Raw genomic sequence first — 17,600 nt, forward strand, 5'->3', positions numbered from 1 at the left:
GATTCCTTTTTCATCTTAAGTACACTGTCAGTTTTATCACCCTTATGAATTCAACCGCAACCCTTAAAACATTTAAAACTTTTTCTAGTCATGAAGGAAAGATTTTTACTTTGATGACTAATTTAAATGTTGATCAGGAGGATTGAGTTTTATTATCTGAGCAACGTGGGATGTTTTCAATCTAAGACTTTCCAAGAATTCTTTTAGAGATATTTACTTCATATCTATATCTATACATGTATGTGTGTGTGCGCACAGAAGGGTTTCAGAATTCAGATTAAAAACTAATGTTCCATAAAGATCTAGTTCCTTATCCTAGTCAGGAACAGTATGTAGTACAGTAATTAAAAGGTCCATTGCAATTAAGGGGAGCTGCAGGTGCACTTCATAATTTACTTAACAATTTGTTCCTGGCTTGCTAGAACATTACTTCTATTATAAGTAACATCCTGCATGACAAGTATCATATTATGCAAGCCACAAAAATAAAGCACTCTCTGTATTAGCTGAACCAGTTAATCAAATAAAATTTTTAACTCGATGACTGATTGCACCTTTTGAACAAGCTGATTTCTATCACCATAATTACATTCAGAACAACAGATACATGTAATTCTAGGTGTTTAAATTCATGGCAGCAATGATGAATTAACAGTAAATTGTTATTAAGGGAGTATGGGCTTCCAAATCTGAGCCTAAACAAACTGGAATAAGGAGCACGAGCCACCAGTTGACTCGGACACGGACAGAGCAGCTCTTGGGACATCAGCTGGGAGTACATCGTCCTGGATAAGCAGGTGACTGAGGAATAAGATGTCATTTCAGCAGACCCATCTCCAGCACAGATCTGCATGCTGCTATACTCTACTGCCTTATCCTTTTAAACCAGCCGAAGTTCCCAAAGAGCTTTTAAACTGCTTCTCTGGCAGCAAATGGTTTGTTTCATTAACCCTGAAATGTAACCCATCTTGTTTGATGGAAAATTCTCAAACTATAGCAGAGAAGCACAGAATTTCACATGTAACTTTTCGTCTTCTACGTTACTGCTATTCTCAGGCACATTACTTTGTGTTTTCCATATTAAACCATGGCAGCTTTCTGTTTGTATTTCTAAATTCATAAGGCCCCTTGGTCAAGTCTTCTGACTGCACTGCTTTTTATATGAATTTTATATACATTATACTTCTGGAAGCAAATGTATTAATATTCAGTATTTAATATTAAATAGTAAATTAAATTAATTACAAGAATTATTTTTCCTAATAGCATTTTGTACATATGGTATTTCATAGATTAGAGATAATTTTCCTAACAGTATTAAACTGAATCAAAAAACAAATTCTTGTGGTAGTCCAGAAAATACCCCGGATAGATTCTTTTTTTTTTCCACTATCATTAATCCTTAGTTATAATGGTTAACTATTACATAAACATTCACGGCCCATTTCAAGTAAGCTTATATTTTCATTTACAGTTTCTAGAAACCATATGAAACGCATACTGCAGCTCATGTATTTTCTCCATAGTCAACAGTGTGATACCAGTACCATAGCAACCAGTAAATAGTTTGTGAAACACATCAGATGTTTACAGTTTGTAACTGCACACAAGTGATGTTGGACTTACTTGGGAGGTGTCAGCTAGAGATAGAAAATATGCAGGAGTAGGACAGATCTGCACTTGTGACTCATATTGCCACTTGCACTTCCAATAATGTTTTGGTGCCTTTTTATTTTTTTAATGTTCAGCTGTTGATTTTGTATTTATGGTATTTCTAAGATTAGGAATTAGTGCATTTCGTAGCTCTTACTGAGAATTTAAGAAGCCACCAAAATAGTAACTTGACAATTTAGAGAAAATATTTACTAAGAGAGAATGAATTTTCTTTCTTCCTCTAAAGAACGTGCAAATATGCTTCAGTTGGGTAAGGAACTTTAAAGAAAATAATTGAAATTAAAAATGTCACAGAAACTTCAGAAAAGTCAGATGTAAATACTAAACAGTAAGAAGTGTAGCTACACTACTTGTAAACACAATGCAAATTTATACCAGAGGGATTCTTTTCTAGTGATTTACTGTAAGAAATCTGAACAGTCAAAAAAGAAAATTCATAAAATTCAATATGTAACTAATTTTATGTTGGAAAGAAGAAAAATATTTATTGACTTAACTGTCATGAAATCTCTTCACCCTAAACCAGCTTTTAAACTGCAATACGAAGCTAATTACAGCCTTCAATATAGTGCGTGTTCAGGTGAAGGAAACCAATCTCTGGTAGCTAGTGTGTTATGGCAAAAAAAGAATAGTTCAATGAAGGTAAGGTATGAAAAATATTAAAAAGTATATTTACTTTATAACATTTTTTATTTAGAACAGAAAGCTTGTGTTTTTATATTCAGAAAAATATTTGAAAGTATTCTGGTAAACAGCCTTTGTTCTGTCATTCTTTCCATAATTATGTCAAACTCAGTTGACTAGAGATCTGAACAGGCAGTCTGCAGGTTCAAGCTCATTAAAAGTGCAAATGTATTTGCAGCTAAAATAATGAAAAAATTCTCTTCCACTCAACAGAACCCAATCTTAACAAATGTCAGACTGTGATGAATAAAAAACCCCAAACTGATTACTTCTGAAACAGCGAAGGAATCTAATTCCCGGGCATCTGTTTTCAAAAATTATACAAGAAATTTTTCACACAGATGGAAAATACAAAGCCCAGCCAGCACCACTGTTACAAGTCTGTCGACAACCTCATTTATGAGCCTTCACCTTATCAAGCTCCTATGTGAGCTGTCGCTTCTCCTCCTGACATATACTGCCTTGACTAGCTCTGCCTGGCCCACGCGTCCCTTCAGCGGGATCGACGGCGCAGCACCACGCTGCGACCGCGCAGCACCACGCTGCGACCGCAGCCCCGGGACTTGCCACCACCCAGGCACTTGGGTGAACACAAGTGCCCTGATGGCAAGCCACTGCCTCCTCAAGTCATCCAAAACTCCCAGCGGTACCACTCAGCAGACAGGCACAGTGCAATACAGCCTGGTGCATCTCAGGGGACAAAGAGGCAAAGAGATCTTCTGCTGGTGCAGTTCAGAAGATTTTGTATTCAAAATGATTGCTGGAGTATGAAGAAGAGCAAACAGATTTCCCCCCCCCCCTTTTGTCTAGGGTTAGTAGCATCTATTCAAGAGGTCATTGCAACTTCCCCTAGTCTCCAAAGTCTCCCTTTCAGTGTGAGTAGCACTGTTCCAGAGTACAAACTCAAACTTCTCCTAAACATGCTGCTTGCAGCAAAGTGTTAACAAAAACTCAATTAAATTCCCAATTTGCTATCAGTGTATCAGACTCGCAATCAAGTTTCACTTTATTCAGTGGCCTAGTCTACTCCAAAGTTTGCAGTAAGATAAAGTGACTAGATGTGCTAAAATTACATTCTCACGTAATTCTTAGCTGGATGGATTAGACTGCAAGATACAGAAACATTAAACACTGAATTCAAACTTCTACAGCTTTGAAAGTCTTAGATAAAGGCAAATGAAAGATAACATCCAGCGCAAACATAACTGAAGCATAACCTCTTGATCTTCAGTACCAAAGAAAGGAGATTCAAAGCCAACTGTAAGTCTGTGCTTTGCCTGGGATCAGCATTTGACCTTTTGAAACTTAAAAACAGCTCCTTTTTACTGAAGAGCAGTACAGGTTCCTCAAACTGTTTTGAGGTTTAGTTTGTTTTCTTGTCTGTTTTTAATTAAGTTGTCCTTTTATGGTCCAAATAATTCTCATTCATTAAATCTGCCAGACTACCACTAAGATCAATATTAGTGTCTAGTGAACCTATGATCAGTTTCAGTTATTTATAGAATATCATGGGGTTGATCTGGTTTACAGTTCTTATTATGCAGATAGTTTAATTTTTATTCCAATTATTTATGAGAACTGGATTAACATGTTGAAACTCTCAGAATTATGTCACGTATCAGTCTTCCCTTTTCAAGTCAACTAACCACGGGGTTCATGATGGTTACAGGAAATATTTTGAATTTACAGTGTTCTTTATCAATGCAGTGATAATATTATGTTTTCATACAGAATAAATAGTAGACCATTTAACAATGCATCCTCAGGAAAACTGACAAAGTAATTGTATAGAATTCTTCCCCTCGCCCCCCAAAATATAATCAGTGCATTCAGAACATGAAAAATGCCCGAGTGCGTCAGAAAAACCAGTCCAACACATCGCTGCCAACATTGCTAACAGGAGATGGTAATTAAGGGGAGCACGGAAGACGAGCCATTTTCTTTAGTCCATTCACCTCATACTGCCCCAGAATCCACTGCCATTGGGTTAAGAATTTTATAGGGCTGAGTCATAATATTTTCTTCCACAACCTTCTGTGGCCAGCAAACTTCAGAAATTCAGAAACCATAATGTCAAAAAGTAATTTTTAAATTGATTCTACTATCTCTTACAGTTTCAACAAGTACCCTTTACTTCTGGTATTGAGGAATTAGGTGAATAACAGGTCGTTCCACATTCAGTTTACACACCACTGTGATTTTGTAAACCGCAGTCATATCCCTCCTGAGACTTCTCTCCAGATTGAAGATCCCCAGCTTCTTAGTCTCTCCTCACAATGCAGCCACTCCAAACCCTGGCTCATTTTAGTTGTCTTCCTCCATCTATACTTTCTCTAAGTCCATCATACCCTTTGACGTGCAGGGAGCGAATCTGCACGCAGTACTCAACGTGATCATGCCACAACGTTCGATGGCAGCAAAACATTTTTTTGTTTTGTTCTCAATACCCTTACTGGTGCTGCCTAAAATGTTACAGCTTTTTTGGCTGCCTCTCCATACTGAGCCTGCAAACACTGTCAGTGAGAATGCCAGGATCACTTTCTTGAGTTGTAACCACCATTTGCATGTTCAGCATCACGTAAGCATGGTATAGACTGTTTCTCTGAAATATTCATACCTCCTATTTGTCTATGATGAAGATCATCTGCCACTTGTTGCCCATCCGCTCAGTTTTGGAGTTTCCCACTATCACCTCAGCATTTGACTACCTGAGAGAGCCTAATGTCATGGGTATCCTTGGAAATGTCACCATACACCTCCTGTCTCCAACTAAATTCTCACATTCGTGCACCTTACAAAAATATCTATGTTCGTTTCAGTTACTTCTGTGATCTTCCCCCCCTCCACCACCACCTCTAACAAATGAGTATGTTTGAATTTGGCTTGACAAATATGTCCAAAATGGAGTGCCTATGCCCAGTCTGTAAACTGTGCAGAATTATCAAAATCAATTTCTTCCATCTTGGTAAGCAATAGCAAAATAGACTTTGCAGTATATAAAGTTTCCCTGCCATTTAGATAATGCTTAGCAACATTACACTTGAATTTGAAATCACTGTCAGATTTCATTTCTGGAATCCATTCAATTGCTAATTTCTTCCCACTTCCTTTATCTTAAGATCTGCTGAGCCAAAAAATGTAATAGAAAACAAAATTTCAGTTGATCACTACTCCTCTGTTTGAGCTACTGAGAATCAGCTTTCAAAGCTGAGCACAATGTATTGACTACAAAGGATAAACCATAAAATCTATTAAAAAATGTATAGTTAGTTTTCTCTTCTGATTTGCAGAAGGTTCTAAATGTTAATATCTATTTTATTTTTCTTTGAAATTCCGAAATGAAAATATTCTACCCAGTCCGCTCTCCCTTCATCATCACCTTCTTCCATTATGGTTTTAAAATGTGGTTCCATTTTCTCACTCTTAAAATTGACTTAAACAAAAATATTAGAATCCCCTTCATAATCATAAAATTCTTTTAACCGTGAACATTTTATTTTTTAGGAAAGCTAGAGAAATATTAAAGGACTATTAAAACTTAAGTGATCCAAAATATAAGCATACGGGCTTAGGAGTTTATTTGCAAAATAGTCTATTAAAGCTATTCTGAAAAAAAGAAGCCAAAATATTTTAATTCACCCAGATCTATTATAATTTGTATTTTACTGAGATACTTAAATAAATTTGCCATAGTACAAACATGCAATGGACAATGTCGTGACTATATTAGCTCTTTTGGACTGCAAGTAGAGGTCATTTTCTTCCACTTTTCTTCTTTGCCCCATGCTTTGCTCTCAATGAAAAATTAAGGCACTTGGGGTGACGTGGGTTTCAAGTCCTAAAAAGAGAGAACCTGACTGTACCCCAAACCAAACGAGGACAACTACTGAACAACTAAAAGATGCCAAAGCACAAGAGAGATGAAAAACCCATGACACCAATGCTATATGAAGACTGTGCAGCAGATAAGCCTACGGTCTTTTCGTGCCTAAGATCATCAATAATTGAGACCTAGCTAGAACACACCACATACTCCTGTCAACTAGGTTTCTTTCCTTTGAAAATCCAGCCTGTGAGAGTGAAAAGATGAAAGAAAGAAGAAAAAGCATGTACCAGGAGGCAGCAGCTAGGCTGAGGGTAGGATCTGGCTCCAAGATCTGGGAGCAAAAAGCGTTCCCTGGCTCTGACGCAGCCAGGAAGATGGGACGATGAATAGAAGTCCAAACTCCTCCATCCTGATGCACGTGGGTCTCACTACAGTACACCAAAAGTGTTTCTATCACTCTAACACAACGCTATCTGTATTCCTTCCAGAGCAATGCATTTATTCATGCAGAGTTCACTAACTGAGGTCTCGGCAATCATTGTCCTCAAAATTACACAAACTGTCATTCCAGAGAAAAACAAACGAACCGATCAGCAAACCAAGGAGACCAAAATGAGGAATGCATGTGCAAGTGTTTAAGAACCTTTGTCTAGGGAGTATAACTGTATTATTCCCATTTAACAGATCCTAGGCTTCCTTAAAAGCTAGAACGTGACAAGAAATTCCATATACTGCTAAAACCGCCTTGAGCCAAACCAGCATTCAGATACACATTTCTATTGATAAATGATGGAAAGTGCAATACCAATCTTTACCAGAACTGAACCATTTTTCATATTCTGAGACAAAGCTCAACCGCCAATCTCTTTCTTCTGTGTTGCCGAAGCAGTTTACGGGGCTATTAAAATGATGTGTTATTGTTTTCTAAGTGTTAGCACTTACGTAACAAGTTAAAGCTTGGAAACACAGATGGGTTTCCATTGTACAAAAGAACAGCTTTTAGTGTGATAAATGAAGGCCAAGGACTCCCTTGTGTAACAAGTAGCATTACCATCAACACCTGGAAATACAGCAGAAAGAAATATTTAAAGTGCTGCTGTAGCTTCTGACAGCTGTAGCTTACTTGTTGCATCCCCTTCTTTTAACATGTTCCAAGAGAAACTTTAATCATGATTAAACTCAATAAACAACCTTTCAGGACACTCCCTTACCGCTCCAGTGAACATTTTCACAGCTTTTGCCCCGCCACGGTTCTAAACCAAAAAAATGGCACATGACACATCAGAAGTAACAAAACTGTTGTAAACTACTAGTTCTTCTACTACCTCTCTAGCACTCATTAACGTACCTCTAAAAGGAATAGTCTGGGTTTTAAAAAACATGCAGGAAGAAAGCTCTACCAGTGACTGTATTTTAAAGCAGACTGTCATATCAATTTAGGCCTAGCATCTAGGTTAAAAACATCGTTTTATAAAACCTAGTATAAACAGCAACAAAATTTTTTTTTTCAATTGGAAATTCTCTTTTTAAAGAAGTTAAGCCATTTTTGTATTATCTGTAAGTCAAATGCTCTAGCTTCCTGTGACTGCATGAGAAAAACAAACTGATCTGAAAGTGATTATAAATAACATTAAATTAACCAATCCATTCTTTTTATCCAACCTATGAAATGCAGATGTTAATGGCATTAATGATAAGTGAATTAGATTAGGATTAACTGTATCAATTAGCTAAGGTATTATTAGTACTAAAGGGATATATTTTAATGGCATACTATGAAATAGAAAGATGATAAATCAACTGTAAATTCTGTAAATGAAGCTCCAATCTGTTCTACTTTTAATCAAGCAATAACGTATGCTTGTTTGGATTTTTTAAACATTAAGAGTGGAATTATAAAAACGTGGAGTATGGAAGAGAGTGGCAGTCACTGACAGGAGTAGGTAGAAAAGAAGACTTAAATGATAGTGGATGTGAAATTTAATTACAGGTGAATATAAAAACTCCAGAAGTTGAGAGCTCCGTTGAACTTTTAAGCCAGAAGCAAATCTAAAATAACTAAAAATAATTTCACAATATTTTTGCTCTCTTTCAACCTACCTCTTTTTTTTCTCTACCAGCTGTCTGCAGATCTCCTGCCACCGGATATTCAAACTTTCCAGTTGTTCCTTCAGCACCTTAGCATCTGCTGTTGATGACTGCTCAATAATCTCTTCACCAGTTACGTTCAATGTTTTGACAACAGTTTGTTGTCGCCCAATGCCATCCTGAAGCTCCTGCAAAATACCCAACATATACACGTATTCATAAAAAAGTCAAGCATGAAACAAAATGCTTCATCACATACTGGCCAGATGGAAAGAGGTGAAAGTTTTTGTTCTCCTCTGAATTCCAAATGAAAAATCTAAAGGCGAATAGACAGAAAGACATCTCATGTTTTTGTAACAAGTACCTTACAGTGCATCTCTACAGCCTTTTTTCTTTCTCCCCTGTATTCTTGTCTGCTAGGAATCGTTACAGTAATATTCTGCAGATCAATTAATAAGTAAAACTTGTGAACAAATTTAATTCTACACCCCCAAAGGTATACACCATGTTTATTTAATAGCCTATGAAGCACTGCAAAATTTAAAGCGCACACTGTTTGGAATTCCTATTAGCTATCAACACAAATAAGCCATGTCGAGAAAGCAAAGACTGTTAGAAGTACTCCTCTTGATTCCATTAAAAAACATATTTGGCTCCAGTTGTGAGAAACCTGATAATCCATCCCCTCACGGGTTTTGGGGGGTTTTGGTTTGGGGGTTTTTTTGGTGGGCTTGGGGGGAACTACACTTCTAAGCAAAAGTATTACTTACATTGTTTCTACTTAAACAATAAAACGAAAAACTACCAAAAGATAACCAAGATGGACCATTTTTTCAAGTTTTACTAAATGCATTGGGATATGTTTTCTACATCTTTTATCATTAAAAAACTATCAAACCTGTAGCTACCCTACCTCATGTTTAAAAACAACAGAGTTCTGAATTTGTAGCTTAAACTTTAACACTGTATGCCTGTTTAAGAAAGTTTATATTTCTGAATAAGGAAATAAATATTTTCATTTTTTTAATCAACAGTAGAGCATGAGTATTTTTCTCCTTGAATTCCTCAAAATGTACAAGCAGGAAAGTGTAAAATCCTTTTCAACAGTTTACTGCTAAAGTAAGCAAAAACTGAAATAACTTCAACAGTCTACACTGTGGGATTCTTACTGACGATAGGTTTCACAATCTCAGGAAGTGTGTCTGAACCTTGCCTACATACAAGAGCTTTCAAGTAAAATGCTGAATCTACCTTATCTGGAAGAAAGCAAATATTTTAGCACATCATGCTCTGGAGCAAGATTATATGCTTGTTTTCTCTTTCTAAATGAGTAACACACATTACAGAGCAAGTTAGTAAATCTGCATATTAACATTAAATTAAATTTGTCCATGAACTGGTTAAAATTGGCAGGATACAGCTTTCCAGGAATGTAAAAGGTGAACATAACTACTACTCATGCTTTTTTTTTTCTTTTTTAAATATATATCTTGTCCATTAGATCTTCAGGCATAAGGTTATAATTGAAAGTTCACAAACTGAACCACACTTGAAGTTAACTTGTTTTAATACGACCACACCTCAGTTGCCAGCTACTAATTCATTAAACCTCAGAAAGTCAGTTGCATGCCCTATCTCAGCTTTTGCCCAAATTTTACGCAGACAGCTTGACCACCACCACCAGTACAACCTGGGGCACAGAGGTCAATGTCAGCTAGCCGCTGCGGCATTTACCCACTGTCCTGGACACGAGTCGCAGCCGAGGCAGAGGTTTGCACCGTCGAGACTAAGCTTATACTTTCTGTTTGGTTTTCTTACAGTTTCTTTTAGGTTGTTATAGAAGAGAACTCCCTCCAAATTATTTCTGTCTTTCGCACCTCTCAGTAAAAACTGTTATTCTGTGGTTGGTTTTTTTCCCCAAACTCTTTTCACATCCCATAGTTTCAGAATAAAAAAGTAATTGTGGTGAGCATAATGTGGCAGTAATCTGCACACTGTTTTATGATGTTTTGATAGGATGAGAAAACTTTTTTTCTGCTGGATCCTAGCGGGCTACAACAGTCCAGTCATGTCACATCAAACACACTGCTGGCCTAGAGTGCCTCAGCATACTTTGCTTTGCTAGTGGAACATGAAAGATTTTAAGATACCATTATAGCAGAAACTGCAAGTTCTTCTAAGACCCAGGAAAGACCCATAAAAGCCTCTTACTCGGATTTTCTTGTCTTTCCATGATACACATTAATACAATTATACCTGGTCCAACCTTTGGCTGTTATTTTCAAGTACATGATCCACTATTAAGAATAAATAGCAGTAATGGTCAGGTAGTTTTCCTAAATGCAAATATTCTTTATTATTATGAGGCTGAAAAGTCATTGGTCTTTCCAGTACACACCTCAGTTTTGGTAATGTCCAGCTTAAAATGAATATCTAGGTTTTGTACACATTCACTGTATTTGTCATTGAGTTTAGCTTTAGAGCCTTTGCATTATGCAGTACCGAGTGTTACACAGGTAAATCATAACAATAAGATGTATAGTCTGAGGAAAAATATATCACAATAAGAGGCTTATTTCCAGCGAGGTGCCTGAAACAATTGTGCTATTGCATGCACCTGTTATGAATTTACAGAAAAAATAACTCAGAACAAAGCTTCTACTTATACGCAGCAGGACTGTTCATTTGGAATAGGAGATGAAGGCAAGGAGAACAAAGAAGGGAAATTCTACTTCCTGAACTCCAAAGTTTTTAAAATTAAAATTTGTAGAAATTAGAGGTTATCTCTGCACCAGCTTTTCTAAATGACAGAAATAATCACCAGTCAGTATACTATTATAAAGTGAAATGATAACTAAAAGCCCATTTAAATACTCCGAGCCCTTTGCCTGCATTCACAGCATCTTGAATTAGTTTTTCTCCCTCCCCCAGCATACACCAAAAAAAAAAAGAAGCAACTATTACATGATTTCCACACTTATTTCAGCTGACACAAAAAACTAAGGGAATTTTCTGATGTGTCCTGTGGCATATTACGCAATAGACCTTACTTACAAAGTAAAAAAAGAAAATAGCTAGCTCAGTGGCAGAGACGGTCTTCAAACTTATGACCCCTAATGCCAAGATGGGAACCTCGCACAGGATCAGGATGCGTAGGAAGGAGAAGTACGAACTTCCACCAGAACATGAAAGAAGGCTTCTGGCCATCTGAATTTCAGCTCACCATAAAGAACCCAATTTGAGATTTTTTTTCCCAAGTACTCTATGCATTTGACACTTTTCACATGATTAAACAGAAACACATGTGTGATGAAGTTTGTCTAGATTTTGCAGCCCAAGAAAAAGCAGATTTTTTTGATACTGGGTATTGCACAAAGCACAGCAACCCCTGAAGACATTTAGGTTTTTTTAAAAGTACTTTTGTATAAAGCGGACAAAAGTGTTTTGCTGAAAGTCATGTTTTCACACACTCATCCCAGAGCCACGAACCACAAAGATGCTTTTCACAACTTACATCAGTATCTACAACTTGTCAACAGCTATAGTTCCCTATTCATCCTCCCTCTATCCTTGCTGCACACCTGCATGAGGGCAAGGTGCTGGGAGCCTGCAAGAGGTTGTCTCCCATGGCCTTACAGTTTATGGTGCTAGAAAAAGAATATTGACATTGAATCTCCTTCTTGTAGTTTCACTTGACATTTCACCCCTTCATACAGAAATGGCAAAGCGAAAGGGCACGTTGCCCTTTGGATTCCCAGCTTACTCAGAAGGCCATCCGAGATACTTATACTTGCAATTATACAGTTTCTAATCACTTTCTGAACAGAGTGAGCAAACAAACTTAATTAAAAGTGACATGTTTATATAATATCAAAAATAAAACAACTCAGAAAAGACAAGACCTCATCATATTCATACACACAGAGCTAATCACAATTTTGAGTGGACTGCAGATACTTCTATGTACTTTGTGTTTTCAACATGTTGCATTTTTAGCTACTAAGAAAAGCAGAGGATAACATAAATACCCATCACTTTAATTTCTCTTTCTTCCAATTCCCAAGCATAAGTAAGCAGCGAATGACATATCATTAAAGTAAGGTTTAAATATTCTCTCAGACTAAAAATTGCAAAACCAGTATATTAAAGGACTTCTACCTCTCTTACAGATGACTTTACATTTTGATAATGACCTCAACTAATTTAGTATAACTTAAAACTGCCAAGACATTCATATGATGCTTCTTTGCTTCAATTAGTTTCTTTTTATTTTCCAAGATTTACCTAAAATGAGAAATTATGCACACTCTTTCAGAAAACTTCAAGTGGAACAGAAGCAAAAAAGAAATATGGGGTACACGCTCACCGAAGTCAATAGGGCTGTTTCTGCAACAGCAGGGGACTCTGCCCATAACCAGGTTGAAAATTCTGGCCTAGTTCTCTATTGGTTTTCATTTTTCTTCTCACTTATACTTTCTGGTCCTAGAAGCAACTGCTTACTGACAACACAAGAACAGCTGCTTTATGACATTTTTTTAATCAAACATAAAAAAAGGGGGGGGGGGGGGGGGGGAAGAAGAAGTGGAAAGAGAAATTCCCAAAGGAATTTCTTAACCTGACATTGTCAGCATTACTTCTGACCTCCCCAAATGTGTGTAGAACACTATTTCAGTTGTACCTCCAAACATCCAGGGGTTTCTGCATCAATATTAGCAGTTCTGTGACTTGTAAAGCTGTTCTTGAGATAATTATGCAGTACAATGAATCTTAATAAACAAATCACAACTGCTTGTGACAGTTGTCAAAGTTGTTAGTAACACTGTTATTCTTTAGAAAATACTTTCCAATTACATCATATGTTGCTTTCCTAAGAAAATTAAAGGTCTGACAGACCCTAAATATACAGGCATTCCTAGTATCATCTTGGCAATGGCTTTCAATTCATACCCTAAATATGAGGTAGGAATCCCTGAAAAGGGAGAGAGAACAAGAATATCTAACACTAAAATATGTGTGTCTTCCCTCTCCTCTTTTTTTTTTTATTTTCCTTCCTATGCTGCTTTTCCTTTTATTATTTTCAGTTGAATTATTCAGTGGTTTTACTATTTGTTGCCATTTTATTTCTCGTTCTATTTTTGCTTTTTTACCCTCTCCAGTCAGTCCGTCCTGTGGCTTGCCTTCCCCTAACTGTAAGAAAAGATCAATAAAAAACTGCAATATTGGAGATCCTAGAGCTAGTTCCTATCATGAAGAGCTAGTTATACTTTCTGGGTTTTTTTCCTGAGAAACTATGATTAAACTTTTTGTAGACAAAGAGAAGTAACTTATATAATTGGTTTAAAAATTTACCAACCAATTTCAAATACATTACACCATCGCTTCCCCAGTTGCCACCTTTTTTTCCTGATGCCTTTCACAATGCTTCTGACAACTGACCAGGCAATATGAGAAAAAGAAAAATTATTGATTCAGATAGATTCCTGGTACTAATTAAAATAGTAAAAAAGGAAAAGATTTGAGTGGGTGAGGATCTGAACTAAACCAGTTTGATTGCTTTTCCCATATTATGTAAATTAAACATTCATCAGGGTCCTTACCCACTTACCTAAGTGAGTACCAGAACAGCATAATTTCTTTGACTTTGTTATTTCTTAGTTAACTCGTACATATATCATGCAACTCTTTCTGCAACTTCATTTCCTCTCGTCATTGAATGAAATAGCATTTTACTGTGGAACTTAATCAGTAACTATTCTATGAGCAATCTTACCAGCAGTTTCCTCTTTTCGTTGTAGTAGACAAACATGCTTAACAATAATTTATTGTTATGGAAAAGCCCTGTAGCAACATGAAGAAATACCACAAACAAGCTAATTGCTCTCAGAGACACTAGCTGGCACAAAATGTTTTAAGAAAAAAAAATATTGTATTGCCTTTCCTTAATTTAGGGTAAGCTACAGATCCTAAAAGCATGTAAAGGTACTACGCACCACTTTCAGAAATCTGTAGTCTTGAACTTGACATTAATGTGCTATTCTTCAGTCATTTACATAAATTTCTCTTCTGCCTTAAATTGTATAAAAGCATAAGGTTGACATAAGAGTGTCTACCCAGATGCAACAATATAAATCAGAGAACTGTGAAAACATTTGGTGGGAAACTATCCCCCAAACAATTTGCTAGCATTTGGTTACCAGAATGAATTTATCCATTAAGAGTATGTACCTCTGCTCAAGATGCTATTAGAAATAAGGAAGAAATTAATTTTCCAGGCAGTCAAATCACATTGATTTAATCTGGAGACACATTACTGGCACTTTGTTAGGATTAAAACAATCAACAAAAAGTACATGTTGTTTCCTAGCTGTTTTGTAATAAGCAGCTATGCAATCATCATTGTTTTGTGTGCATTATGTTTGTTATTGTGTTATTAATATGAATTATGGAATCTCGGGGCAGCTGATGGAGATGGAAGAGGCAAAAAAACAGTAAAAAATTGAAGGCAATGTTTGCTAAGGTGTTGACAATATTTAAAGCAAAGCGTTTTCTTCTTAGCATAAATTATAGGTATTCTTATGGTTTGAATATTACTATCAACTCTGTGAAAAGAGCAGCATTTGAAAGAGTTGACAGTAGGCTCCGGGACCTATAAAGCAGAACCGGGTGCATTTTGTCAGTTGTACCAGGTTTGTACATCAACTGTGCATGAGAAATTGCTGCAGACCTGTTTTCTGAGTAAACAATAAATACTGGAAAATAACAAGGAGATTTCATTCTCACTTTGACCAAAATTGTTAATAGAATTATTTGTGGTGTAAGCAACAGTTTATATAAATAGTTTATGCAGAATATAAAAATTTTGCTTGATTTGGTATGCAAATTGCTTGGTTGGAGAGCCTTCGGAAACCACTGTTCCATCCTGCTCTGTATATTATTTTTTTTTCTATATTTTGATGCTGTTTAATTAGAAAAACACAAAGTCCAGCGTTGCCCTGGATGCACTGCTGACTGTACGTACTGCCACTGTACACAAAGAAACGTGGGTGCAATGCAACTCCACAACTGTACATTTTAACAAATCAAATGGAGATACACAACTTCTCATGTTCTGCTAAAAGCTTCTAATCAGAAAGAGTCCCAGATTTGTTTGAAAGTCTTAGTATCTTCTAGATTTCATCCCTTGACTGCACCTCTTCCATCTAGAAACAGTGACTAATTAGCTCTTCACAAAACAAGGCATAAAGACTGATATCCTTGTATTTTACCTATACAAATTCTTCAGTCTAGCCTGCTGTCCTTCAAAAAGCAGTAGGCTACTATACTTTAATAGCCTAGTAACTTCACACTTCAGCTTGTTACAGTAATTACGGGCTCTTATCACTGCTGCCTGTGCTGCCATCGACTGTAACTCCAAATGCATCTCCAGTTCTTCTTACTAATACTTAATGAATTTTCCTTCATAATTAGCTCTTGAGAAGCAGATATCACCCAGTAGGCCTTGTTACTAGGAATTTCACCAAGGTGACAATCTGGTTTATGAGAAGATCAAGCAAAAGTTTTGTCTGATTCCCTGTTCACTATAATAAAAATAAGTTAACCACATTTGTCTCTTCCTTTAATAGAAATTTCTTATATCTTTTAATCCACAGGGGTAAGTAAGGAAAAAGGAAGTCAAGGCTTGCAAACTGAAATTTTCTCTCACTTATACCTACTGCAGTGAAGCTATTTTGAAGACATTAATCTGTTTTGTCTCAACTTCCTTGCTGCTCAGAATGATCCAACTTGGAGCTTAGAATAACTTGATACTGGCTCTTGAAGACCTTCTTCATGTAACCGCTGAGTAACTACTGTTCTAAAAGCGGCCTCCTACCCCTGCCCAAAGATGATCTGAAAATCTGTGCATTACATGTTTGTCTTTGCTTTATCGTTACCTGGACAAAAAATTACAAAGCTGTATTGGGTTTGCGTGACAAGGTTTTGGTAGCGGGGGCTGGGGGGCTACAGGAGTGGCTTCTGTGAGAAGCTGCTAGAAGGTTCCCCCATGTCCGACAGAGCCAATGCCAGCCGGCTCCGAGACGGACCCGCTGCTGGCCAAGGCCGAGCCCATCAACGACGGTGGTAGTGCCTCTGGGAGAACAAATTTAAGAAGGGAAAAAAAAGTTGCTGCAATACAGAAACTGCAGCCAGAGAGAGAGGAGTGAGAATACGTAAGAGAACCAGCCCTGCAGACCCCCAGGTCAGTGAAGAAGGAGGGGGAGGAGATGCTCCAGGCGCTGGCGCAGAGATTCCCCTGCAGCCCCTGGGGAAGACCATGGTGAGGCAGGCTGTCCCCCTGCAGCCCAGGGAGGTCCACGGGGGAGCAGATCTCCACCTGCAGACCCTGGAGGACCCCACGCCGGAGCAGGGGGATGCCCGAAGGAGGCTGGGACCCCGTGGGAAGCCCGTGCCGGAGCAGGCTGCTGGCAGGACCTGTGGCCCCATGGAGAGAGGAGCCCACGCTGGAGCAGGTTTGCTGGCAAGACTTGTGACCCCATGGGGGACCCACGCTGGAGCAGTCTGTGCCTGAAGGACTGCAGCCCGGGGAAGGGACCCACGCTGGAGCAGTTCGTGAAGAACTGCAGCCCGTGGGAAGGACCCACGTTGGAGAAGTTTGTGAAGGACTGTCTGCTGAGGCAGGGACCCCGCGCTGGAGCAGGGGACGAGTGAGGAGTCCTGCCCCTGAGGAGGAAGGAGCGGCAGAGACAAGGTGTGATGAACTGACCCCAACCCCCATTCCCCTTCCCCCTGCGCCGCTGGTAGAGAAAATTGGGAATGAAGCTGTACCCGGGAAAGAAGGGAGGGATGGGGAGAAGGTGTTTTAAGATTTGGTTTTATTTCTCATTACCCTGCTCTGAATTGATTGGTAATAAATTAAGTTAATTTTCCCCAAGTCGAGTATGTTTTGCCCGTGACGGTAACTGGTGAGTGATCTCTCCCTGTCCTTATCTCGACCCATGAGCCTTTTGTTATATTTTCTCTCCCCTGTCCAGCTGAGGAGGGAAGAGAGATAGAGCAGCTTTGGCGGGTACCCGGCATCCAGCCAGGGCCAACCCACCTCAAAAGCACTCTCTGGGCCTTAAAAGCATTGAAAAAAGACATATTATTGGTTCAGATGAGAGCTGACCTTGGTCATTTAGTCATCTTATAAAAATTATTTAGATAAAGAATATTGTCCTCAAATGCTGACAGTTTGCAATCAGACTAACTCCTAGTGGTTTTATAAAGATATTCACCAGGGGATTAATAAAAAAAAAAAGTGCATCTCCTTCCCATTATTTCCAGTGAGATG

At 37.9% G+C, this 17,600-nt stretch overlaps 1 protein-coding gene across 21 annotated transcripts in view; it reads right to left on the reverse strand.

Annotated features, from left to right (window-relative positions):
- Positions 1-17,600, reverse strand: part of DMD (dystrophin) — a 1,317,358-nt gene that overhangs the window by 435,348 nt on the left and 864,410 nt on the right. For all 21 annotated transcript variants that reach the window (XM_052795054.1, XM_052795067.1, XM_052795065.1 and 18 more), the window contains one exon: positions 8,285-8,460. In XM_052795054.1, coding sequence (XP_052651014.1) covers positions 8,285-8,460 — 176 coding nt within the window. The remainder of the gene's footprint in view (positions 1-8,284; positions 8,461-17,600) is intronic.

The sequence above is a fragment of the Harpia harpyja genome, chromosome 8 (assembly GCF_026419915.1).
Source record: "Harpia harpyja isolate bHarHar1 chromosome 8, bHarHar1 primary haplotype, whole genome shotgun sequence".
In the NCBI taxonomy this organism is placed as follows: domain Eukaryota; kingdom Metazoa; phylum Chordata; class Aves; order Accipitriformes; family Accipitridae; genus Harpia; species Harpia harpyja.